Source organism: Eubalaena glacialis, chromosome 10 (genome assembly GCF_028564815.1).
Source record: "Eubalaena glacialis isolate mEubGla1 chromosome 10, mEubGla1.1.hap2.+ XY, whole genome shotgun sequence".
NCBI classification, from domain to species: Eukaryota; Metazoa; Chordata; class Mammalia; order Artiodactyla; family Balaenidae; genus Eubalaena; species Eubalaena glacialis.
In genome coordinates this window covers 90067372-90095180 of record NC_083725.1, presented here as the reverse complement: position 1 = coordinate 90095180, position 27809 = coordinate 90067372, and the positions used below count along the sequence as shown (strand labels likewise).

The window sequence follows — 27809 nt, the reverse complement described above, 5'->3', positions numbered from 1 at the left end:
ATATTTACACTGTATGATTTTGCTAGTTTTTGTGTCATTCTGATTTGCAATATTCTGCAACATTATTCAATAGGGCCTCCTCTACGACATTCACATTCTATTTTTGTTGATTAATTTTTTTGCAAGGAGCAGAAAAACAGCGAATATTACAAGCCTTTTGTTTGTAGAGTTCATTAAATGGAAGCTCATTTTCTCCAGTGAAACGGGGTCAAGGCAATTCAGGTGGGAGAGTTTCTTGTGTCTCAGGGTTGTATTTTAATTAATTCCTTTGCCATAGCTACTGTTACCACAGTAGGTAAAGAGATGTTGTTTTGAGATAAAGCTCTTGAAAAGAAGTTTCCTTTCAATACCAGAATTGAAAGAGAGGCAGGTTCAGCTGGTGGAATAAGAGTAGGTCCGTAATACAAAAGATGCTGTATGGCCTTGGTAAACCACTTCATCACTCTGGATGCTAGTCTTTCTTTTACCACCTCACCAATAAGAGGTTTGGATTAAATGATCCAAGAGGTTTCTGCTGTGCCTATTGTTCTGTTACTCTAGTGGGTCATCATTTACCCATCAATCCTGGTTTTATAACTATTTTTAAAATTAAAATCTCCTGAAACACTAACTTGCAATTAAAATCCTTGTTCCATAACATTATATCAAGGAAGGATTGTGGGAACGGCAATGGTAAATAGCAAAAAGGGATCATCTGATTTTAAACATTGTTAAATTTGGCATAAGTCATTTTGAAAATATCTTGAACAAATCAGTAAAGTTTTTCTTTCTAAAATTTACAGCTGCTGATATGGGTAATCAAATGTATTTTTTATTTTTTTCCCAAATGAAAAAATTGGTCGTAAACAAATTTCATATCACCCACCAACCTGCCCATTGATTTGCTCCTCTTGTCAGTGTAATAGGATTTTTTCCTGAAAAAAAAAAAAGAAAGAAATCAGCTGAGGAAAGTCACATGAAAATAGTGAAACCAGCGAGTGACAACATTCAATTATACTGAGCATTTCAGTACTCTAATTTCCACATGCTAAAGAAAGACACGAAATGAACCAGTATAATAGGAAGAACTCTGAATTTGCATTGTTTCAATTTCAGAATCTAAGTTACTAATAACAAAGACACTTTCATAAATCAATAGATCACTTTTGAATATTTGATTTTTAAGTCCTTTTTGAAAGTTTGTCTTCTGCTACGTAATGCATATTAACCAGATCACTTGCTTGTATGTTATATGAAGTCATCTATTGATCTAAACACATATGTAATGAATATTTATGACTTTGCAAAGAATGTTAAGTTATAACCACTAAAAATTTAGAGAAAAAAAGGGGGTCTTTACCCTCAAAAAGCTACTTTTCAGTTGAGGAGACAAGTGATAGTTATAACAAAGTGTGATAATGCAGTAAAACAGAGAGGGCTATGGAAGTACCTGTGAAGGGATCTCAATTAGTTTTCATAGATGGAGGAGAAAAGAGACAGGGACGCTTTCCCAGAGGATGTGTTATCTGTGTTGAATCATGAAGCATGAATGGCAGGAGTCGTCTGAATGGAGTACTTAGGACATGGCATTTTAGACAGAGGTAGCAGCATATGAAATGGTTATGAAAGCAAGACTAAACATTGTAAGATTCAGGGAACTTTGACTTACTTGGTAATTGTTGGGGTATAAATTGCAAGTTGAGGATAATAATAAAAGAGGTGAGGGGATGATGAACAAGGCACAGAGGATGAGGGGTCTTACCACTGATGCTAAGGTTTTTGGGTGAAAAGTTATAGGAAGATATTGAGTGTTTTAAGTAAGTGTGTAGCATTCTGATTTTAGAGAAACTAAATATTCTAGTGACAGAGGTTAATTCACCTGCTAAAAGATTCTCACTAAATTCATGTCTTGGAGCTCAAGAATCTCATTCAGGGCCTTCTAAAATGCCTCTTTATCCCCACCCACTAAAATCCATTCCAGAGAACCAGAAAACTCCTCCATGGTGTGGTATCTAGAAAGCAGGGCTGAGAGTCAGGACAGTTGATATTTAGTCCTGTGTTATTAACTGCTTAGAAAACTTGAAAAACCTTCTGAGCTACCATATTTCATTGCACTCACCAGTCATAAGCTTAGAACAGAATTTTTAAGTTGTCTCTGACATACTCTAACACTAAATTCAGATATGAGTTTCAAGGCTTGCTCTGTCTATCCTAATTCACACTTTAAATATCACCTTCCTTCATTTTATCAAACATACACAGCTTTGTGTGCATACATCATTCAATCAACTTGGTGCTTTGTGACCACCTAGAGGGGTGGGATAGGGAGGGTGGGAGGGACGGAGACGCAAGAGGGAAGAGATATGGGGATATATGTATATGTATAGCTGATTAACTTTGTTATAAAGCAGAAGCTAACACACCATTGTAAAGCAATTATACTCCAATAAAGATGTTAAAAAAAAAAATCCCTTTTGGACTATAAACCCATCTTCTCTCCGAACCTCCTCTACAAAGTACTCTCTTGCACTATTTACCCCGTATTATGTAACTGTTCAATGACTATCTTCTATAGGAGATTGGGTTTCTTGAAGACGGTAGCTTCAGTTCATCTGACTTTGTGTATACTCGGCACATTCTTTGGTAAATAGTAAGCATTCCGATGGCTGATGAATAAGTGAATGGGCTTTTGTTTAATTCACAGTTGCATTTATTTCCTTCAGTGCCGGAGGGCACTTTGAATTTAATAAACATTTACTAAATAAGGTATCTCTTTAAAAAACTGCAAATGTAGAAATTGGTTTAAAATAATTTTCAGCATCAAAAAAATCTAGGAATGTGATTAAGAGGAGATAAAGATTATGGTTATAATGATCAGTTGTGGATATGGTAAGGAATGATGTAAAAGAACAAGGTGGCATTTGGATAAAACATTATTCTTTTTATTGCTGCTATTTTGAAATATTTCTCTTAAACATTTTCTTTTTCAATTTTGAAATGCTTTGGGAGAAATAAGAACAAGTGAAGGGAGAAAGTCATACAAGATGAATACACATATTTTTTAAACTGCTTATACTGTAAGAACGAATAAAATTAAGAGACTAATTTTTCCCAATTAACTAACACCCTAGTTACCAGTCAAATCTAGGATGAACTATGTGTGACAATTAGTGCTGTCAAGTCCTCTTACTTGAGGACCGGTTAGGTTATTGTTTATCTTGAGGACATGCCTGTAGTGGGTGTATCTGCTTGGCTATAGAAAAGGGTGAGATTATTTTTTGTATTTGCAATCTCAGTGAATTGCCTGTGATGCATGTTGCATTCTGGTTTAATGTTTATTCAGTGATAAAAGGGTTATCTTTCTCTTTTATGTTTGTGGAGAAGTTTCCTTGGTTGGGGGAGATTTTGTTTTTAATTATATTTCCCCAACATATACAAGTGTACCTTTAATTCATGCAGTCAATAATAACCTGCAGTTTTCCTTAGTTCTTCTGCATAAATGAGCCTGCAGGACCAAACTATTTCCTACCCACAATCCTCACTCCATAATTTATTAACTGCATATTGTTCATGGACAGAGCTTTCTTTATTTTCCCTTAATTTTTCATTTGAAAGATTCTTCTATTCTACACCTTGCATCAAGACAGCATTTACCTACCTACCTACTTACCCATCTATTTATTACAACAACCGCTCAAAATTATAAGTAAATGCTTATCTCCATCACTGTTTCCAACCAGCGTTTCACACAGCCAGTGGCCACTTGTGGAGATGTCTGTGTGGCCAAATGAGAAGGACGGTCACATGGGTGCGACCCTGGGTCCCTGCTCCTTGTCAAGCAAAGCTACCGCACTGTTATCTATTCTATATATTGGGCTCCCTGTATGTTATTACATTATTTCATTTTTGAGTGAGATATCCTTTGCATAAAAAAGTGATCTAAGTTTAATCCCAATTGTGATAAAAGATGGTTCTTAATGTTTTAAAAAATTTTCCCCCAAATTTGCTATGATTAAAATATTTGTGGGAGGAGGAGCTTGAGGAAAGATGGAAGGTTGACCCCACCTTTGAACTCAACCTGAGAAGCCACAGGATGACTGAATCATCTTAAAATATGTTTGACCAATTTAATGTGAGAGAAGGGTAAGAATGAATAGGAATCACCTTTGAATCAAAAGAAAAGTAATGAATGTGGGAACTGATATTTCTAGAATGTACAAGACACAGGCTAAGTCTTTCCTGATAGAATAAAAACTAGAAAATGTGGACTATTTTAACTCTCTGAAATTTCTTGGTTAGTTTGGAAACGTCAAGTCCAATACGCAAGCCATATCTACTTTGGAAAAATAATCAAGAAAAGAAATAGCTAGAAAATTTATGTATATAAAATTCTATACATGCAGAATATCAAGCTTAAAATTTAGATAATATGATGAAGTTTCATGTTCATACAGTAAGTTACCAGAAAACTTTTGAAGGAAGGGTTATAACTCTAATAATTTTTTTCTGAATAAATTTGCAGCTTTTCTTTCTGAAATGCAATATATAGGTTTCAACACTGAATAAATACGTGGAATAGTCAAGCACGGATATGTTTTTATGCATACATCTTTTAAAAATCTTGTCTTGAAAAAAGAGATGTATTTTTCCTATTTAAGTTCTTTGTTATTCTTGTATATTTTACTTTGAAGACAATATATATGTTCCTAAATATGATAACAGTGGACATTTGGAAAATGAATTGGTAGTCATGAAAACACTTTGCCACTTATTCTATGCTTGAATAACATTCTCTTTTTATGAGCTGACTGCTATCCCAAATTTTAGGTGTACCTTATAAATAAATCAGAAGTTGGTTACTAAGGAGTTAGTTAATGCTACATCTATTATTTAAACTGATCTGTAAATATGTTCTAAACGAACTCTGAGTTCCAGCATTTCTCAAACTGTTTTCCCAAGAGCATCATCATATTAAGATTTAAAAAAAATCCATCATCACATGGAAATTAAGGAAAGACTTCTCTGTGTAACTGTCTGTTGAAATTTATAAAACTTATAAGAATTATTAAAATATTAAAAATCTTCAAGACAATATTTCTCTACCAACTGTAACAGAATCACTTGGGATGCTTGTTAAAAATACCCAATCTTATCCCTGACTTAATATGCCAGAATCTCTGCATGTAGGTTCTAGGGACCTTCATTTTTACTAAGTTTCCCAGGTGATTCTGATGTATTCTGAAGACTGAGAACCACGTCTCTAAAAATTCCTACAGTAAATAAATTTATTGTTTAACTTAGAAATTCAGGAACATATTTGGTCACAGGATATTTTTCTTTTACATCCTCTGGAACCAGTGTTCCTTTGACAAACTTTGGAAAAAAGCTGTATATTTTCTAATATTTATATTATTAAATCAAAAGCATCACGATGGCATTTTCCAAAATTTCACTAATGTGGAAATTGTGAACATTATCTTGAAAAACATATTATAAAGAAGAAATTTGAGCCATATCATCAATAAAAAGAGACAGTAACTGCATCCATTTCATGGTTTTCATATTTCTTTCTTTGGCTGTATCAGAACTCTTCTTTCAAATGCAATCTTACCAGAAAATAAAAATGAATATCATTTATAAAAAGCAAAACCATCAACTGAAGAAAACATCTTATTCAAAACCTCCGTTGAAATAGAAGGACACTATGGTACACAGATTGGAGACCTAGGATCTAATTTATACAAACTGGAGACACAGTCTGGTAAGGGAATTGTTTTTAATGAACTGCTAAGGTAAAGACACAAATAATTAAATTTGATACAGATTTTTAAAAAAACAAAGTTATGAGAATATTGATTATTCTTTCAGAGTTCCTCGAAATTTATCTGAAAAGTCAAGGGTAAGGGAAATGAGAGAAAAAAGGTCAATGTGCTCTAACAGACTTTCCATTTTTAAAATTAATAAAATCCAACTGAGATGGTGGAATGAGCTGTATGAAATGTGTGATGCTGTAGATTCTGTTGCCATCGTCTTTGTAAGACTTTTTCCCTATAAACTACAGCAGAATGGACATACTTTGAAAGTATATTGACAAAGAAAGAAAAACCATCTTTGAAATTATGAATGTCAAATATTTGGTGTAAAGCAAACATGTTAACCAACATTTAGTTTTTCATTGAATGAAAGTATAATTTCAAATTAATAATAAGTGTCTTTGCCAGGGGCTAAGAATCAAATGATGACAAATTCCCCCTTGGATAGCAAAAAAGGATTCAGTCTTTTGCACCCCTGGCAAACACGTGCTTTGTATAAAGTCCAGAGGAGATAAGTGGAAGATCTGCTCCTTTTTTGATGGCATATTTTAACACAATGTTCAGTTAACCTGAAGAGAACCTGAGTACTGAAAACCACTGAAATGGCATGCTTTGTGATAGTCTCTAAGGGTTTCCTCCTTTTAGATCTACAAGGAAATTAGTTTCTGCATAAATTCAACTATACCTCTGCTTAGGAACAATGGTGAAATCACAGGAATAGGGGTAGGATAAAGGTATGTGAAATCAGGCTTAATGTGGAATTTTTTAGCAATTTCACCCTGATATCAGAAAGTAGGTTATTGTCTTGGGTGTCACACTTCTTTTGCATCTTTGTTTATATCCTGCAGTCAAAATAGAACTTGTTTAAGATAATTTTGTAAGAATGTAAACAAATAAAATAATAGGGACCCACAATCCCACCCATCAGAAGCAATCATGTTTAGCATATTATATTTTCTTCCAATTTTATTTCTATTCATTTTACACTGTTGAAATCTCATTGTATGAATACATGCATATCCTTCACATTTTATTTACATTTTATTATTTATTATTTCTCTACAATCATTAATAAATCCTTGTACCCATTTGTTTTCTAAATGAATTATATTGCATTGCAAGGGTATATCTAAATTATTTAAATCCTCTACCATTGAACATAGGAGATATTTCCATTTTTCATAATTATAAATAGTACTTCGGGGAATGTTTTTACATATTTTTCAATTATCTTCTTAAGATAAAAAGTGGTTATGAAAAGTTTTAAGTCTCACAGCAAATAATTTTAAATTCAGTTTCAGAATATTTTATGGTTTGATTCTCACCATAAATCAACAGACGTGATTATTCACTATATCTGTGCGAGGTTTGAAGAGTACTACTTGTGAAAGTCTTTGATAATTTCATAAGTTAAAATGAAACTCATTGTTTTAATTCTGCATGATTTTGTGTAGCATGCACATATACAGACCAAACAAGAAGAAAGCAGATAGAGCAAAGGCAAGTATTCTCCCATTATCAGCCTGTAATAAGTCACGGCATGTATTTCAAAAGACTTTTTAGAAGGAGACGTAGTGTCAGCAGGAAAAAATTCCTCAAAACTCAAGACATGAAGAGTTGCACAGTGTACACTTACTTAGTTGTACTCTCAAGTTTGGTTCAGTAGAATGACCTGAATTAAAAACAGTCCTCTGTAGACTTCAAAATATCTAATCATAACACAAATAATATCTCATAGGTCCTTACTTGCTTCTTTCAGGGACCAAGTTTCATAAAAATGTACAAACTTCAGGTTTTTGTAGGTATCTTATTAATAATTTATATAAGGTGCTAAAGAATTCAAAAGACTTTACTCATTTTCTTTTGTTTTTTATTTTGTTATTATTATTATTTTTGCCAAGCTCTTCAAGGTATTATTTACCTATCTTATAAATATCATCTGTACAGAGAATTTTGAAACTTTTACCCAAGCAGGAATGGGAGCCAATTTAGGTATCTAATTCTAATATTGTCACAGTAAGATTCCTCTGTAGTTGCCAACGCTGTTTTGTGGGCAATGACTGTGGTTGCATCTTCCAAAGCCTGAGGTGTTTCAGATGACTAAAAAGACAGTGATCAACACCCCATATTTCATCTTGAATACTGTAGAGGCTTGTCATGAGACCTGAGGCTGTCAGCACTCTTACAGAGCTGGCCTCTTCCATGCTACCAGGTCTGAGAAATTTCTCCATATTTTTGAATTGCACTCTTACTGTTCATTCATATTCATTATCTAGAGGTTCTTTTACTTGGTATCTTGTTACCCTAAACCTTTTTAAACTTTCTTAGCAGTTGATAAAGCATACTGAGCTCCAAATAAGTGTAAATGTTCATATCTTCAATGTGAGTTAAAACTTTGCACATAGTAGAAACACTTGAATTTTATTGTGAGAGATCATGAAGGAAAGTGATAGATTCTGCATATAACACAAAACACACAATATGGGGAAACACATCTACTCAATTTTTGCTTGCCTATAGGAAGGACTGAAAAATCTTTGAACTGAGAAGGCCTTTTATTACCATTTATCCTTTGGCATTGAGGACAGAGCTAAGAAACCATCTGGTTGAATTCCACCTGAGGAATGATTCTTGCTAACTGCTATACAGAGAAAGAACACTGTATTTGTATACATAAGGATGCTACACACTTACATTTCCTGACTTTCACAGAAATAAGAGTTCCATCTACCTACATTAAATAAGAAGTGAAATTGATCTTGGGAATTATAAGTTAAAATTTGAAAACAACTATTTTTCCCTCCCTCTAGTCAAGTCCAGCTAGGAATGATATAGCTGGGAACCAGAACGCTTACCACGTTAAGCAAGAAAATTAGAAGGAAAGATAAATGTCCAAGATAAGCTAAACTTTGGAAGAAAAAGCATTTCTTCTGTAGAAAGAATTACATTTATTGCTCTCAAGTTTTGCAAAAATCAGGATCATCTTAATATACATTGAGACAGAATGAAATAAAATTTGAAAGTACCTGAAGGGCATCCTGATATTCAGCCTCTCTGCATACTTGCACAGCGTGTCCCATGGAATATGAATTTTAATAAACATGATATCAGGGTTTGCAACAGCTGGCTGCAAAGGACAGCAGAACAGACACCACTTAGAATCAGAGCTGATAATATCATGCCACAATTTGATCTGAGAGGGAAGGACGTTGTCCCCTTGTCTACACATGAATCCTTATCACCCATTTAAAAGGAATTTATATGAATCAAATGTCTTAATTCAGAAATACCTTAATCAAAATGTACTAATGCCATTGTATGCAAGAAATAATCATCCATGTGAGTTAGTGCATTTTCTTCCCTTGATCATTATCAAGATCCAGAATCCCCAATCGGAACAATCATGAGCCAATTAGGAATCTGAAATTATTCTTGTTTGACACCTTCTCATGATCCTCTCTTTCCTGCTCTGGGGTGGCGGGGTGGGGGGCAGCGGTGGTAGTGGTAAAAACAACACTGACAGTTGCTACCAGTTGTTCATTCACTTATTCTTCTAGCACAATTTATTGCATAATTACTCCTTGAGAGGTCCTATGAAAATCCTGGGGATAAACAGAGTAAAAATCCTACAAGTCCATAGCCTTACAGAGCTGTCAGATTTGCATGCTTACTCGAATCTTAACAGGTTAGTATACTGTTTCCTGCAAGAGATCATAAGACTTTGTGTCTTTGATCTTGACAAGAGGTTTTTAAGCAAAATCAAGTGTGCATCAGAATTATCTAAGGAGCTTTTAACAAAATTGAGTACTCTGGTCTAATTCTTAAGAATTCCCAGAATTGGATTCCATTGTTCTGAATATTTTTCTCATACCACTAACAGAGAATCAGATGCCTTTTTGAACCAGATAATCATCAAGATTCCTAGATTTTGTCCAGTAGTCTAAAATAAGTAACTAAATAATTGACCATTTTGTCATCATATATCATTAATGTTCATATTATACTTTAAAAAAAAAAGCCTAGACAGTTATTTTCTGAAATTCCTACAATATCTGAGGCCCATAGAGCAAGAAAGAAGTTTGTGGCCACTGTAGCACTGAATTCCACAGAGCTTATTCCTCAAATGATTAGAGAAGCTGAATTATGTCAAGGAAGAACTGCTCTTCGCTTCCATTTAGGCACACATGTCAGGTTACATACAGCTGGACTCCACTTGGTTAACATTTTTCCTTTAAACTTCAACTAGATGGAACATCTCAAGAAACATAACAATCTTAAAGGCTCAAAAGTATGGAAGAAATTTATCAGTCTAATTTAAAATTATATATTTAAAAATTAAACTGTACAATTTTATATTCATATATTCAAAAAGCCCTATGTTTTAGATATGGCTAATTTCATGAATTTGCCAGAACATATTTCAAATTTGTAGTACCCACATTTTAAAACAGTATTATTAGAGATCCATGGGACAATCATTGGAATAATACTCAAGTGTAGACAGCAGGCTGATCACCATTGACACTGGACAGGCACTTTCACAGACTAGCATTTGGAAGTGTTTGTTCCCTGAAGTATTATGAAAAAAGGGGGGATCATTCCAAGGTCAAGACAATTTAGGGTTTCTCACTAGAGGACTTGTGAGACATTTTAATATGCATGTACTTGCTAAAATATCCGAGAAGGTAAATAAACAGAATTTCCAAAATTTTGGACCATGTGCTATTTTTTCTTTATAGTTTATTGAGGTGCTAGGTATTTTTCAAATCACCAGGGGAAAATAGCAAAAGATGCTTCCTGTGCAATTTCCAAAGGACTTTCCTACTTCGAATATGTTTGTTTTAAATTAAAGATAAAGAATGATAAAAAAAATTAACAATGACAGAAGGCATAGTAGGTGTTAAATATCTAAAGGCCTTTGAATTCAGACTAAGTTTGCACACTTTAGCTACGCTTGAGGAAATAATGTGTATAACTTTTTAAATGAGCATTAATTCATTCAAACAACTGTTTATTTAAAAATATATCTTTTTCACTCAGCTAGAAATCTGTCACTGATCAAGGAAAAAAAGAATAATTATGATGTTGATATCTCCAGGCTCTTTTTAGTAACTGCCCCAGACTTGGTTGAAAGGTTTCTGTGCAGGAGTGGTAGAGACAAAAAAAAGTCTTTCTAAAACATATAAAACATAGGCATTCACCTATTTAAATGACTCCCTCATGTGAGGCAAGTGAAAGGATCATTTCATGTTTTATTATAGTTTTTCCTGTTTTATCCATACAAAAGTTCTTATATTCAAAGTGATAACAAATATCCTTTTTTTGAAATGATGGTGTCGGCTGCTGGTGTTACACCAACTTGCCTTTCACTTACCAAGCACAATGTAAATATATTTATTTAATCCTAACTGCCTACTTAGAAGAAATCACATGGTATGGAAGAAAGAACATAGTGTTTGGAATCACAAAGAGGTAAGTACAAATTCCATCTCTAGCATCTACTAGCTCTATGATCTTGGGGAAATTACCTATCCTCTCTGATCCTCAGTTTTCTCTCCTGGGATATGGAGAGAATGGTCTTAATTCACAGAGTTGTGAGTCTTATGAGAGACTGTACTATAAAGGGCCCAAGTATAAGAGGTTTACCCAGAATGTTCATTCTCAGTTAAGAGCATGCCTCTCAAATAAGACCATGGTCAAAATAATGGCTAATTTCAAATCTTCACTAGAATCTTCCTCTTTTTTCTTTTTCTCAGTAAATGGCTACCTGATTCATCTTTGGTGGAACCTTCCCTTGATTTTGTAGGCCTTCTATAGTAGGCTATGAATCACACAAGTAAAAAGTCAGTAACAACCTATGATTTGGGGAAAACTCTGAAGTAGAGTGACTTGAATCAAGTGATTGAAGAGTTAAATATTTTCTTTTGGTAATATAAATGGTATAAATTGTAATAACTGTATTTCTATAGACTATAGTTTCTTTGGAAAATTTCTCTCTTTCCTCTGTATGTATTTAAAGTGCCCTATGCCTTTATGTCATTGTTTAGTTCGTGGGGAGATGTGGGTTCTTTTTCAGCAGTTATTCAAGGACAGAGAAAATGAGATCCTCAAGATGACAGAAAACATATTCAGTGCTTATTTCCCCCCAGCATCTGGAAGTGAGACCTCTATGAAAATGAATGAGTCCAGACTCAGACAAAAATCAATCTATACCAGAATGACACATTCTACATGTGGGATGATTTAAGACAACAACCAATCCCTTGAGAAATGCACTGATGTTAGGTTATTGCATTCCCTCCAATGGTTTCACACAGTTTGAAAGCAGGGATCTCTATTGTTGAATAAGCAGATGTTGGGACACAAAAAATAGTTTCTCAGGAGCTGAGCCTTATTCTAGTATGAATGAAGATCATACTCTCCCACAGAGCATCATGGTTCTTGAACCTAGGCATCTTGGTTGCCAGAATATTTTAGCAGCATGAAGAAGTAGTGACTAATACATGCATGGGTATTGGGAGAGACCTGGGAAGGTTTAGCCTCCACACCGGGAGAACCTGGGTTTCATACTACCACTTGGTTCCTGATTTGTTTTACCTTACGGTACACACAGCTAGAATCTGGTCACTCCCGACTTCCTCCACAACCACCACCCTGGCCTAAGTCACCACCATCTCTGGCCTAGATTTCTACAGTGCTTTCTAACAGAGGCTTTGCTCACATTCTTGCCCGCAATAGTCTATTCGTAGCACAATGGCCAGAATTATTCTTTAAAACGTGACTCAAATCATGTAATTTCTCAGAACCCCATTTCAATCAGAGTGAAAACCAAAGTTTTTCCAATGACCTACACAGCCTTTTACAATTTCACCTTCAATATCTTGTGAATCCACTCTCCTACTAATCTCCCTTTCATTCACTCTACTTCCATCATTTGGTCACTTACTATGACTTTCCTGCCCTCACCCCACCATTCTTACCTCGCTCTATTTTTTCCTATAGTACTTATTATCTTCTAATGAATGATAAATGCCGTGAGAGAAGGGATTTTCACTTTGTTCATTTATGTCTACTGAGCACCTAGTTCTACGCCAGGCACATAGTAGTTACTAAGCATTTGTTGAGAGGATGAATGAATGAATGAGTTAACTTACTTTGAGTACACATTCTATGTAACGTGTACCTAAGCAAGAGATGATGAAGACAAGGAAGTAAATAAACCAGAATTATTCTGGAAGAGGTACTATGTCAGGATTCAAATTAGCATCATGAATAGCTGGCTTAGCACTGATTATTAATTCATTCCTGTCAACCCTTAAGATGTGAAAAAATCTATTACATTCAAATAAAGGAGATGCTTTAGAAGGATGTTACTTCATTAATTCTACCATTGATGAATGAAACGTCAAGCTGAGTGCACATACAGCTAGAACATTTCTAATTTTGTATGTCTTAACTTTAAATATATATATATATCTTTTCCAAGCAACATAAATTGTCTTCTCTTATAATTTCCTCAACTTAATTTCTCTTTTGTTGTACCTCTACTTAAAAACCAAAAAAACAAAAAACAAAAGTAGTTTTATTTTCTTGCAGCTACTGAGCAGGAGGTTGGTGAAGGGCTAGTGTTGGCAGGGAGAAAAATTACTTTCTCCCTTGGAATCAGAAGCTCCCAATCTGGCACTATTCTGCTTAGCTCTGATGCAGGCAGGCTTTTCCAAGGGAACAAAGCACCCACCGCCTTCACACTTCACATTATTATTTAATTATTCCATCCAAAATTCTCAAGAGGTAGAAGATTCATTCTTGAGAGAAAAGGAAATTTTAAAATGTGTTTTTACACAGTCGCTCTACAAGTTGGTGGCAGAGAGCTGAAAAAAGAAAAAAAAGAATATGGTAGCTCACGGTATTAAGTCTAAGATAAAAACAAAATGCTGATATAATCTGGAAATACACTTGGATAACGAAGCACCTATCCTGACAGTTACAGATCATCTACCTATTCATTTATACGGTCTTCAAATATGGATCATTATCTGCTGCTGATGTGATTATCTAGAAACTGTCCACATCAACATGCAATTTAATGAAGATTTGAGATGCACTCTGTGTCAGGCTCAGTGCTTAACTCTGGGGAATATAAATTTTAAAAATGGGAACTTGTTCCCTAGGGAATACTCCCATTTTTTTCAGCTAACAAATCCAATACTTGCTGACATTTTCACAATTTCATTTTCCCTTTCCACCTGCCACAAGCCCTAAATATTTTCAATTTAATAGTTATTAAAATTAAGTTGCAAACAAAGCTCACAGCCTATAATAGTAGAAACTTTAAGAAGAAATAAATGTTTATGATAATGCAAAACGCTGGATTTGATAGTTCAGATAGCTACAAGTATTTAGATACCAGTTAGTCATCAGTTAACATAAGGTTTAAACTAAAAATATATCTAGGTTCTATCTTGTAATCATGGAGTTAAGTATCTTTCTATGTTTGTTTGCTTAAAAGGGCGATACACATGATATTGATTTTTTTTAATAGTGGCAGAATTCTAAGAAGTCCTCTAAGATCCTCATGCCCTACTGTCCTTGTCTTGTACAATCTCCAGGATCTGTGAATATTATGGCATATTCACTCCCATGATTAAGTTCTATTATATGGCACATTTGCTTTTAAAAAAGAGATATTGTCTTCCACTGCAGGTAAGTCCCTAAAAAGGACTGGGCTTTTCCTGGCAAGAGAGATTCAAAACAGCAGAGGGACACAAGGGAGAGTCTCCCTTGTGAAAAATGGTGGGGGGCATGCGGCAAGAAATGAGAATGGAGAGCTTGAAAGAGTATCCTGAGTTCCAGGTATGAATGCAAGCCCATCCAACACACTGATTTAAGTCTTGTGAGAAACAGAGCCAAGAGCTCAGCCATGCCATGCCCAAACTTCTGATCTGCAGAACTGTGTGCTAACAAATGGATTTTATTTTAAGCTGATGAATGTGTGGTGAGTTGTTAAGCAGCAATAGAAAATCAATATAAACAGTGTCAAACAATCTTGTGGAAATTTTAAGACAATACTTTTTCATGATATAATGTTAGCATGCTTATTTTATTTATTTATTTATTTATTTATTTATTTATTTATTTATTTATTTTTGGCTGCATTGTGTCTTTGTTGTTGCGCACGGGCTTTCTCTAGTTGTGGTGAGCAGGGGCTACTCTTTGTTGCAGTGTGCAGCCTTCTCATTGTGGTGGGTCTCTTGTTGCAGAGCATGGGCTCTAGGCATGCAGGCTTCAGTAGTTGTGGCATGTGGGCTCAGTAGTTGTGGCTCGTGGGCTCTAGAGCACAGGCTCAGTAGTTGTGGCACATGGGCTTAGTTGCTCTGTGGCATGCAGGATCTTTCTGGACCAGGGCTCGAACCCGTGTTCCCTTAATTGGCAGGAGGATTCTTAACCACTGTGCCACCAGGGAAGTCCCAGCATGCTTATTATATAAACATGTTTTGTTCACTTAAACTGTGTTTGTCATAGCAGGTTGACTTTACACATTAACACTGTGATAATTAATTTAGTCCTAATTAACTCAACCATTTAAAAAATCAATGTCATTACTCTTAGAATTAGGAACATAAGTAAAAATATCTTTGGCAACCAAAACAAATAACTGCAGAAAGTTAACTTTAAAATTCAATTTAGAAATCTTAATTTTCCTTGATATTACACTTGCTATTCTAACTCTATACTGGATCTCCCCCTTCATCCTTCCCCAAAAGCCTTTTAATTTTCTATCTCATCTGTCTTCTGTTTCCTCGATCTTTCTCTTCCGTTTCTTCCCTTTCCTTCTCTTCCCTTCTCTTCCTTTCTCTTCCTGCCTCTCTCCATTCACCCTTCTTTCCTGGATCTTCCCCATCATCATTTAAACATCTCATATAAGAAAAAATGAAAACAGGAAGAAAGAAGTGAAACCTCATGAGACCGCATTTCCCTCTCTGGCTCTTGCTCTTCATCCTCCCATTCACAGATGAGCAAGTTGGTTGATGATATTTGCTGCAGCCTCTATTTTTCCATTATCTAGTCACTCTTCAATTCATGACAGTCTAGCTTCCAAGTCCATCTCCTCAGAGAAATGATTCTCACTGATTTCACCAAAGATCTCCACATTCTCCAACTAATTGGGCCTCTTTCTTGTCTTAAGTGACTTCTTAGCGTATTTTACCCTGATAACCAATCTTCCCTGTGACTCCTCATCTCTTCCTCTTCCACCTACATCCAACTCCTTCAACTGTCTCTTTTCCTTTCCTACTTTTTACAGGCTCACTCCTAGGCTCTTTTTTTTTTTTTCCATTCTCTCCAGTGATTTCATACTAATACACAGCTTATATTACCATCTATATTATAAAGGCTAAAGCATTTACCTTCAGTTTAGACTCCTCATTTGGGCTCTAGACACAAATTTCAAACATTTTTACTTCTACTTCTCAATGGTACCTCAATTACAAGCTTATGATCTTCAGTCCCAAAATCCCATTCCACTTTCTCCCCAAATTAGCTCTCTTCTGATGGCCAGAAATTTTATACTGGCTATTCCTTCTGCAAATAGTTTTCTGTTCCCTTATCTTCCACATGATGGACTCCTTTTCATTCAGATTACTTTCTTTCACATCACACGTGCTAACATAGCTACTTAGTCACACTCTCTATATAATACCCTTTTCGGTTTTAATTACTGGTAATATTCCTTGCTATGTCATTTTCTTGTATATTTATGGTTTTTTTCCTCCCATGAGAACGTGGCCCATTTTTATCTTGGTTTCTATTTGTCCCCAGAATGTAGCATATAATAGGTACTTCATTAATGTTCCTTGAATGATTAAAGAAATTGCTCAAGTCACAAGTCCAAGTTATCCTTGAAATCTTTTCTCTTTCTACCATATCCAAACCACCACCAAATATCTATATTTTAACTTAAATATCTATCAGATCTATTCATTTCTCTCCATTTCTAATGCCACCCATGATCTCTGTGCATATCCAGTCTTGCTTTTAAATCTATACTCTTTTCAGCAATCTAAGGTTTCATTTTTGAAAACAAATATGGTCATGATACTGCCTGCTTAAATCATTCAGCAGCTTCCCATTTTTCCTAAGAAAATCATCAAAAGTCTTAAACTACAAAATGGAATTACTTAACCCTAACCATTCTATCCAAACTCATTTAGTACTTTTTATTTCTGGTATTAAAAATACCAGTGTTCTTTCTCCCACTGCCATACTGATATTCAGTTGATCCACGCTATGGTGGAGTCTGGCATCAAGGGTTTAAAAGATCCCCAGGGGATTCTAATGTGCAGCCACTATTGAAAACCAGATTTCAATACTGGTTTCATAGATGAAAACACCTATCCCTTTCATCCACCTACTTTAACTATTTCATTTTCCAAATCTCAGTTCAAAGTTTATTTCTTTGATTTCACTTCTCCCTTTCCTTCTTGTCTTCCCTCATCCTCAAGATTAGATTACTGACCTCCTTATAAGCCATTCTAGCACCATTTGCTTCTCTTTTAGGTCACTTAACATGATTTGAATTTATAAAGGGTATTGTAAGGAAGGATTTTAGACTTTATATTAATAAGTAGAGATTGAAAATCACCTTGGATTAGAATAGCTTTATTTTGCAAAGCCACCTAAATATCCTCTTAGATATGCAAGTACTAGTCAAGTGGAAAGAGTATAACAAGATTTTTTTAAAAACTTTGTAGCAGTCTCCTTTGCTTGGGTTGGCAGAGTTTCTTAGAGATTTTTGTATCAAATTTCATATGGCTTTTAGGGCCTTTCTGGAGGGAAGATATACAAATTCCTCAACTCTGCCACAAAACTAATATCATCTATTCTGCAGAATTGGGGTAGCCTTAACCCTTCCCATTGTCAAAAAAATAAGTCATTTATCTCTATGAGGAGGTAAATAGAAGGAAAGGGGAAGTAGAGCCTGGTAACTTGTATGAACACGATGGCTACAGTTTGTGGGGATGGTCATTCCAATGAAATGTGCAGCTGAGGTTGAATACCCTTTCTGGCCAGCTGTCCTGGCACTTTATTGAACTGTGGGGACCAAATCCTAATCATGTGAATGTGAACTTAAAAGAGCTGTAATTATGGAACCTAGAATGAAAAGCCATTTGTCCAGGAACAAAAGTAAACATGTGTACTTTTTTTCTAGAAAAAATAGAAAAAAAAAAATGGGACATGATGCTTTTTTTAAGAAAAATGGGAATCTTTTGGCAGTAACTGAAGAGTGGGAGCTCAAGAATGAATGGATTTCCCTTAAAAGCAAAACAAAACCCCTTTTGGATGAATAACATCCAGTATTATTCTTGGGAAAACTTGGAGGAGCGAGGGAGAGGAACACACACAAGAGAATCTGGACTTTCCACCAAGAAAACTAGGTGCAGACTGTGAGCCAAGTTACATCTCTTTTACAAGTAAACAATTTTCATGACTGACTCCTCCACAGACTGTATGTTCAGTGAAGGCAGGAGTGGAGTGTGGTCTGCTTAACTCACCTGATCTCCAACATCTTCATGGAATCTGTCAAAATTACTTGCTGAATTAAGAAATAATTATAAATACATGAGCAAAATAACTACCAGTATTATAATAGCAAGCATGTATAAACTGCTCTGGGAACAGATGACAATCAATCACTTGATTGATTCTGTTTGTATGGAGATTTTTAGAAATCACAAGGAAATTAAATTAATAAAAACCTATCACAAGACTTGAGTTCATAAGATTTTTTCAATAAATACTTCCTAAATGAATTAATCACTAGTGATATGGATATTCTGGGTTAAAATTCCCAGAGGAAACACAACTAAAGGAGTCAGTAGAAACTGAGATCAGAATTCCACTTGCCCAATTCTGTAACACTAGGCAGTGTGTGAATAAATCCTTACCTCATAAAGAGTCAAGGCAGTGTATGGTTGTTATTTTATACATAGTAAAAGAGTTTTAATAAGTATAAATGGATTAGTTTTGCTAGGGCCACCTTGAGTTATAGTTCAGTATTTCCTATGGATGTTCCTCAGATAACTAATCACAAGAGACGTCCCGTGGTAACAAAAAAGTAGGGGTGGTTTCCAATATCATATAAAAATATGGGTGACCACTTTATTCCATTGATAAAGCTTATTAGCAAATTATCCAGATATTTAAGCAAATAAATCATCAAAGCTTTTGACCTTGTCAATCCACTTATTGGTAAAGTAGTTAAATCCAATCAGTGGTAATTTAGGGGTCCCTCAAATCCTTAATTTAATTTTTTTCTCTCAGTAAGGGAACAGTTGGCTAAATCACCAAATTGTAATACTAGGCACCTGAGTAAAAAATATGAGTTGGATCTAAATACACTGCAATTTAAGATATACATATACATAATACATTGTTAAACAACAGAATTGAATAGCAGAATAGTAAGTATACCATGACTAATTTTATGTAAAAAATTTATATGTGTTTGTATATACATAGAAAATATATCGAGGGACACTGAACAGGATAATTCAAGGTATTATTAGCAAGGCTACCAAAGGAGAAAAGGGTATGATTTGAGAGATGGTAGATGTGCACTTTGACTTTTTATTTTGTACATTGTTATACTTCTGATTTTTTACATTGTTTTTTTTTCTTTCTGTAATGTTATAAATACATTTTTTTAAAAAACCCTAGAATGTTTAAAATAGCACGAGTGGTTATTTTTGGATAATAAGAGTGAGGGTTATGTGTTATATCCTTTCTATTTTTCATGTTTTTCCTAGTGAGCATTGTTACTTTTATTGTTTCACTTGAAAAAAATAGCTTTCCTTAAAGAACACTAAAAAAAAGCATTTGAAGAAAGGACAGTTATGAGGGATAAAGAAGGGCTTTACATAATGATAAAAGGGTCATGTGTGGGTTAACGTGGTATATGGGAAATCTCTGTACCTTCCTCTCAATTTTACTATGATCCTTAAACTGCTCTAAAAAATAAAGTCTTTTTTAAAAGCATAAAAGAAACAGGATTAAGAAGAAATAGTTCAAACTGAAGATGACACAAACAGATGGAAAGATATACCATACACTTGGATTGGAAAAATCAATATTGTCAAAATGACTATACTACCCAAGGCAATCTACAGATTCAATGCAATCCCTATCAAATTACCAATGGCATTTTTCACAGAACTAGAACAAAATCTTAAAATTTGTGTGGAGATACAGAAGACCCCGAATAGACACAGCAATCTTGAGAAAGAAAAATGGAGCTGCAGGAATCAGGCTCCTTGACTTAAGACTATACTACAAAGCTAGAATCATCAAAACAGTATGATACTGGCACAGAAACAGAAATATAGATCAACAGAACAGAATAGAAACCCAGAAATAAACCCACGCACCTATGGTCAATTAATCTATGACAAAGGAGGCAAGACTGTACAATGGAGGAAAGACATTCCTCCAATAAATAGTGCTGGGAAAACTGGACAGCTACATGTAAAATATGAAATTAGAAAATTCCTTAACACCGTACACAAAAATAAACTCAAAATGTATTAAAAACCTAAATGTAAGGCTGGACACTATAAAACTCTTAGAAGAAAACAGGCAGAACACCCTTTGACATAAATTGCAGCAATATCTTTCTTAGATCTGTTTCCTAGAGTAATGGAAATAAAAACAAAAATAAACAAATGGGACCTAAGTAAACTCAAAAGCTTTTGCACAGCAAAGGAATCCATAAATAAAACGAAAAGACAACCCACAGAATGGGAGAAAATATTTGCAAACAATGTGACTGACAAGGGATTAGTCTCCAAAATTTACAAACAGCTTGTGCAGCTCAATATCCAAAAAATGAACAACCCAAGCAAAAAATCGGCAGAAGACCTAAATAGACATTTCTACAGAGAAGATATACAGATGGCCAAGAGGCATATGAAAAGATGCTCATCATTGTTAAGTATTAGAGAAACGCAAATCAAAACTCCGAGATGTCACCTCACACCAGTCAGAATGGCCATCATCAAAAAATCTACAAATAATATAAATGTTGGATAGGGTGTGCTGAAACGGGAACCCTCCAACACTGTTGGTGGGAATGCAAATTGGTAGAGCCAGTATGGAGAACTGTATGGAGGTTCCTTAAAACAATAAAAATAGAGTTACCATATGATCCAGCAATCCCACTCCTGGGCATATATCCAGAGAAAAACATGGTTCCAAGGATACATGCACAAAAGAATAGATACATGTATATGTTTAACTGAATCACTTAATTACTTTGCTGTATACCTGAAACTATCAATAACATTGTTAATCAACTGTACTCCAATACAAAATAAAAATTTAAAAACAACAAATATTAAAACCTAGACATTAACAGTTTGGCAAACTCTTTTCTTTCAACATTTTGTTTTTCTTTTCATAGAGTTTTGTACTTTATATAGAATCGTTCCTTCTCTAATTTTTAAAATTGTAAAAATAGTTATGCCCTTTGAAAAATATTTAAATTTACAGAGACATGTAGAGTAAAAAAGGAATATATTTTAAAACAGTACTATACATATGCATTTCTTTTACATTTGGGAGATAATTGCTATACATTTTAAAAAGCCACACGTTATACGCTTTTATACTAAAACATAAACGATCATATCTCTTCCAGCATATTATGCCACATAGCTAATACTATTAAAGCACATACCTCCTTTTCTAACATCAAGCCTTCTGCTCTGAGGTTCTTTTCAAAGGTGTTTCTTTTGTCATATTGTATATTTGACTTTCTATAAACCAGGATGTAATCAATCCGCTTTTTGCCATCTTTGAATAGAAGTCCACTGGATGCTATGTAATTCATGTCATTCTGCAAATAAAGCAAGGGTTGTTGATAGCGTGGGTTAGATAAGCACACACATTTTGCTTTCAGTCACTTCCGTTTGAATATTGGCAATCCAATATAAAAAGGTGTTTTTTACATTCCAATTGTGAGATAAGAAAAGATCATTTTAAAAGTTTGCAATCTACAGTAGGAGACAAGCTAGCAAGTGACGTTCTAGGATTTGAAATTAGGCAGTCTGACACCAGAACATGGATTCTCTGATGTTAGCATCAAAATGCGTATGTTTTATTCAATAAGACCCTATAAAAATAATCGCCAACATACATTGAATATTTGCTCAAAATCAGGCCCAGACATAAATGTTTTACATATTTTAGTATTCAAACTTTCATTTTGAAGATAAAGACAACAAGGTTTAAACAACATAAGCATTGAGAACAGAAATTAACATAATTTCCTACATGAAATAATACTCGGATAAGGCATTATTTTCCTAAACCTATGTTCAACAATACCAAACCAAACAATTCCTGGGCTGCTTGTTCCAAGAAATACTTGCTCCCAGAATATAAGACTGTGATCCAACTAAAACAGCCTACTTATTAAGACTAATTGCATGCTTATTAAGACTTCTTTAAGGTCCTCACCTTGCTCTGTCCACCTACCCCAGCTGTTTTTCACAGACTCCGACCAATTTTCAACCAACTTCCTCCCTTGCAAGATTTACCTTAAAATCCCCCAGTCCAGGTCCTAGAACCCTCTGAAAACTCTTCCCTAACTTCATCTTTTTAAAACACTACGAAGACTACCCAGATGGTATCCTTACTTGCTGTAACTTTAATAAAATTAGTTTTTATGATCAACTGATTTTCACGATGGTCTTTTTTGGGGGCTGGCACTTTGTCAGCATTACTTGACTTCAAGTTTGACTCCCGGTCCATGTTCTTAAGTATTAGATACATTATCCTTCTTTCTCCACATTTTCCATCAAGCTATTTAAATATCTGTACCAATTCTCTATTCCATTTTTCCCCTTACAGGCATTCTTGAGATTCAAAAATGTCTTAACATTTGGAGAGCTATCTGATAATTTCAGACAAAGCCATCTCCATCTTCTTTGGAGGAGCCTACTTGGGACATACATGCAGCTTGAGGTCAAAAAGTGAGGACCAGAGTAACCTGGTGGCCAAGAAGTCATCCAGGTGAAGCAACAAAAAAGATATCTGAGTGACTGTCATCGTATAGGGACAGGCTAGGCTGCTCAGGAGCTGTCTTTTTAGAGAGAATAGGTTCATGTGTGTGAATTCGGGGGTATTAGAGACTCCCACGTTCAAGGACAAGAAGGTTTGCATAGCCTTTTCTTCAATGAATGAAAAGATTTTGAGATTCCCAGGATTATTTTATTGGATACTATAAAGTGACTAACAACTCCAGCAGAGTCATCAAGGCCTTGTAGTTGCATAATAATGATGATAGTAATAGCTATCACTAACTGATCACTTACTATAGTGCCAGGCAGTGTGCCAAGTGCTTTATTCTCATAATTCTTTAAGGTAGATATTGATATGAGTACCAGAAGCCAAAGAGGTTAAGTGACATCCCAGATGTCATGGAAATGGCAATAGTGAAACTAGAACTCTCACCTATTTGATGGTGGTCTTGACGACTATATTGAAAAAGACAAGGAAGCATATATAAGTGCAGATTACTAGGTCTGGGGCTTGAGCAGTAATAGAAGGCTAACTGGCCAAAAGGCCATTTACAGGTCCTACAGGATGGAGACACCGAGAATTTATGGCCAGAGAAGACACAATTAACTTCAGACTTTAGAGTGCTTTTGCCTCCACCACTCCAGAGGTTTCTTTGGCCAGTGTTACCAATGACATACTCATTGATGTATCCCATTAATCAATTTTCTATCCTCTTCTTTACCTTTCAGTAGTTGAATCACTCACTCCACCTTGAAATACGTTTTTTTCCTTTGCACTCCCAAGACATCTCATTTATTTGGATTTTTTCCTACATAAATGGTTCCTTATTCTCAGCTTTTGATTATTTCTCTCTTCCTCTGATTTGTTAAAGGAACAGTCATTGATTCTCTTGCCTTCTTTATCTGCATTCCCTTCCTTGTGATTTCATTCAGTCTCATGGTTTTAAATAACAATCTATATGCTGACTACATAATTAATATTCATAGGCTTGTGTATCCAACTGCCTTCCTGATTTCTTCACTTGGATGTCTAATGGACATCTCAGAGTTGACTGTCCAAAATGGAATTCCTTATTTTATCCAAGCAGATGTTTCCCAAAACACTCTTTATTCTGATTGGTTGCAAATCTATCCTTTAAATTGCTCAGATCAAAAATCTTGAGTCATCTTTATTTCCTCTCTTTTCACCCATCTAATATTCAGATCATCAGAAAATTCTTCAAAATATATATAGAATCTGACCACTTTCTAACACCTTCATTACTACTCTTTTCTAAGATATATCACATATTGACTACATTATTATAATAGTCTGACTCATCTCCTAGCTTCTATCTTTGCTCCTCTAAAGTCTGTTCTCAACATGACAGTTAAGACACTTGAGTGATCCTCCGCATTTTAAATGACATTATGTAACTCCTCTCTTCAAGACCTTCCAGCTGCTTTCCATGATATTCCATTCTTGATCCTACTTTTCCTAATCTATTTTCCTTAGCAACTGTTAAATTCCAACATGTTATATAACACTAAATAATTTATTTATTAATTATCTTTTGTTTACTGTCTACCTTATGTTATTGGAATATTAATTTTACAAAGATGATAAATTTTTACTGTTTTGTTCACAGAGTATTTCAAACATCTAACTCAGGGCCAGACACATAGTAAGCATTAATAGATATTTATGGGAAGAAGGAGGGAAGGAAAGAAGGGAAAGGAAAGAAGGGAATAATCCATAGTTATGTGTATCCAGGTAGGAATAACCTCAATAATATAAGGCCATTAAAATATCATGTGGTCATTTCTCATCCCCTCCCCTCCAACATTAACACAAATCAAATTATAATCAAATAAGACGAATGATCACAAAATTGTAGCAGAACTGCAATAGCCATGGCTTTCCCTTTGTTTTATACTATGACCCACTGCCTCCAGGCATCTCTATGGTAATGTAAACAAAGATGGAGCTAAAATAAGATTATATAAAATTTTTCCTCTGCATTTTCTTTTTCTTAAAGTGTACCACCCTCTTAATACCAGTCCAGTATTAAGTATCACCTGAATCTTAAATTAATAATAACATATTTAATCCCAGGTGAAGGTAAAATCCTTCAATGAGAAGACCTAGGAATCACATGACTGGTTGGTAGGAAAACTATGAGAAGATAAGATAGTTTTAAAATATTTTATGTGCTTTCCCTATTTTAAGAGTAGCATGGACTGAAAGTAGAACCCTGATAGGTATTGTTATCTGTTACTCTAAGATTAAGCAAAATAAATGTTAAACTCTCCCAGAGAAGCAACTGCCTAACTATTTAAAAAACAAAAACCAAAAAACCTACATCTTTTTATGATAAGTGACCTTAGGTATTATTCACAGGTTTTGTCTCTGTGTAAACATGTTCACAAACTCTATTAACTAGCATTCTAATTTAGTATCTAATTATTTTATCATTCTAAATTATGAATAATGAGTTTTACCAGTTTATCAGGCAAAAAGAAAAGTAGTTTTCAAAATAGTAATAAAGAAGCATGGCAAGATTTGGAAATCTCTTCTGAATTACGTATAAAGAACATAATATAGGTTTTACATAATTTTAAGGTTAAGAATATTACATTTTATTTTAATACATATTTGGCAACCATTAACCAAGATGTTGATTAACCCACGTTCAAATCTGTTGCCTAAAAGCAGAATTGACCGGAAATTTATTATCTAGACAGCAAAAGAACCACCTCTTTTTTTGATATAATAACGGTTGTTCAAACATGAAATCAAGACTCATCTGGAACAGTGAAATGTTTTCCAGTTACAATGTGGAATGCATTCCATTTTACACCAGGTTTTTCATGTTTATTGTTCCCAGAAGACAGAATAAAACTAGCTTTTCTCAGAGAAGCTGGGATGCAGATCATCCATCAGGTACCTAATCTTTCAACAGCTTTGAAAACCACTTAATTATTTAAGGCATTGTAAACCATGAAGCACAGAGACTTTCAGAAAAGCTTGTCTTCCTAAAGAATATCTTGAGAATACCCAAGTTAAGGCTCAGGTTTGCAAAGATTTTAGACCATTTGCAAAACTGCAATAGAAGTCTGCCTATTTGCATGAGAATGCCTTTTAGGGTATTCTTCAAATAAAATTATGGCAGTAACTGCTTGTTTGTGAGATGCATATTTTTTCTAGCATTTATTCTTCTCAATCTAACAAGAACACCTAATGAACACCAAATGTGTGCTAGGTGCTGTGCTAAACTCCAGGGATAAAAATAAGTAGACACTGAATATCTTCAGAGATCTTAGCATACATATGGAGTGATAGGCCTGCAAATGTTTAGTTACATTGCTATCTTACATGTGCAGTAATAGAGATCTGAGTTATAGAGTTGAAGAATGTCAGGGTATAGCCAGAGGAAACCTGATTAATGGGTATCAGAAGCCATCAAGGGTCATATTATCTAGGTGAATTTACCACAGTCCTTCCTCAGGCCACTGCAAAATTAGATCTTGCCACTAATCTGCAAGTGATTGCTGATTATCTGTTAACCATATCTTTGAGGTAGTAAAACGCAGTATGACACAGTTAAGGTATTGAGCTCTGGATCAGACAGCGTTGGGTTTTAATTAACTGTGTCCTTAGACATGTAATTTAACTTCATTGCTCAGCCTCAATTCCTGTAGCTTTGAAGTGAAGATAATAATATTATCAACATTGTAAGATTGTTGTTATGACTAAATGAGATAATGCATACAGAGCATTCTCAATGTAATCTGACTCACTTTACAAGACTTAAGAAAAAGTTAGCTATTGTCACAAGAAAACAAGGTAAAAAATGTATGCAATGCATTAATTCCTGTTGGAATTTTTCTTGTTTTCTAATGATCCAAATGACACCTTTCACATTTTGGAATGTTATCTTTCTCAGGACAAAGACAGATAGAAACATAGAAAAATAAGCCTAAGGATGTTAGTGTGAATATGGAATTAGAGCAAAGGAAAGCAGATATGCTTTATATATACTTATGAAACATGATTTATTACAAAATAAAAAGTGCAACAAACAGAAGCATAACAATTATTATAAGACAAACACTTTTATAACTATTACCTAAATCATGAAACACCAGATGCCCCCCTTTTATCCTTTCTCTCAATCATGATGCCCTCTGCACCTCTCTCCCCCAAGGTAATCATAATCCTGTCATTTATGGTACTATTTTCCCACTTTTCTTCAGTTTTATCACCAAAGGATATATCCTTCAACATTATATTTGAGTTCTGTCCTTTTCAAACTTTATGTAAATGCAAATATATAATGAGTAATCTATTGTGTCTGGCTTCTTTCATGTAATATTATGGGTGTGAAATCCATCCCTGATTTTCATATATTTGTAGTTTATTTTTTCACTGTTATAATATATTACCCTATGAATACAACAAAACTTATTTATGCTTTCTACTAATGATGGATATTTGGGCTGTTTCTAGTCTTAATTATTACAAATAAAGCTAAAATAGGCATTCATGTGTATATCTTGTAATACAACTGTCCATACATTTCTATCAAGTATGTACCTAAGAGAAAAACTGCTGATTCATAGGGAATGCTTGTTTTCAACTTCAGTAGATAATGCCAAACTACTTTCTAAACCAATTTAAATCTCTACCAGTAGTATTTAAATTACCCCTGCTTTATAACTTTTTCCCAGTCTTTTAGAAATAATAATTATTACTATTTTTTTTAGACATCCTGGTCTATTCTTAAAAATTGGACTTATTTTCCATAATATGTGGAAATGAGAAGAAAACACTCTTGTCAGTATGCAAGAGTCTCAGGTGCTACTAGTATCTACTCCTACCCACAACACTACGTTTATCCAAATTTCGGTGTTTGGAATGCAACAAATTATTGCCATGCCCATTCACCGGGTATTTCTGTTT

General features: G+C 34.6%; 2 protein-coding genes across 2 annotated transcripts in view; one reads left to right on the top strand and one right to left on the bottom strand.

Moving 5' to 3' along the window:
• Nucleotides 1–27809, bottom strand: part of ANO3 (anoctamin 3) — a 414700-nt gene that overhangs the window by 97000 nt on the left and 289891 nt on the right. Inside the window, 3 exon segments of the mRNA XM_061203163.1 lie at nt 870–914; nt 8819–8919; nt 21523–21681. Of these exon segments, the coding sequence (XP_061059146.1) occupies nt 870–914; nt 8819–8919; nt 21523–21681 (305 nt within the window).
• Nucleotides 1–27809, top strand: part of MUC15 (mucin 15, cell surface associated) — a 109557-nt gene that overhangs the window by 42473 nt on the left and 39275 nt on the right.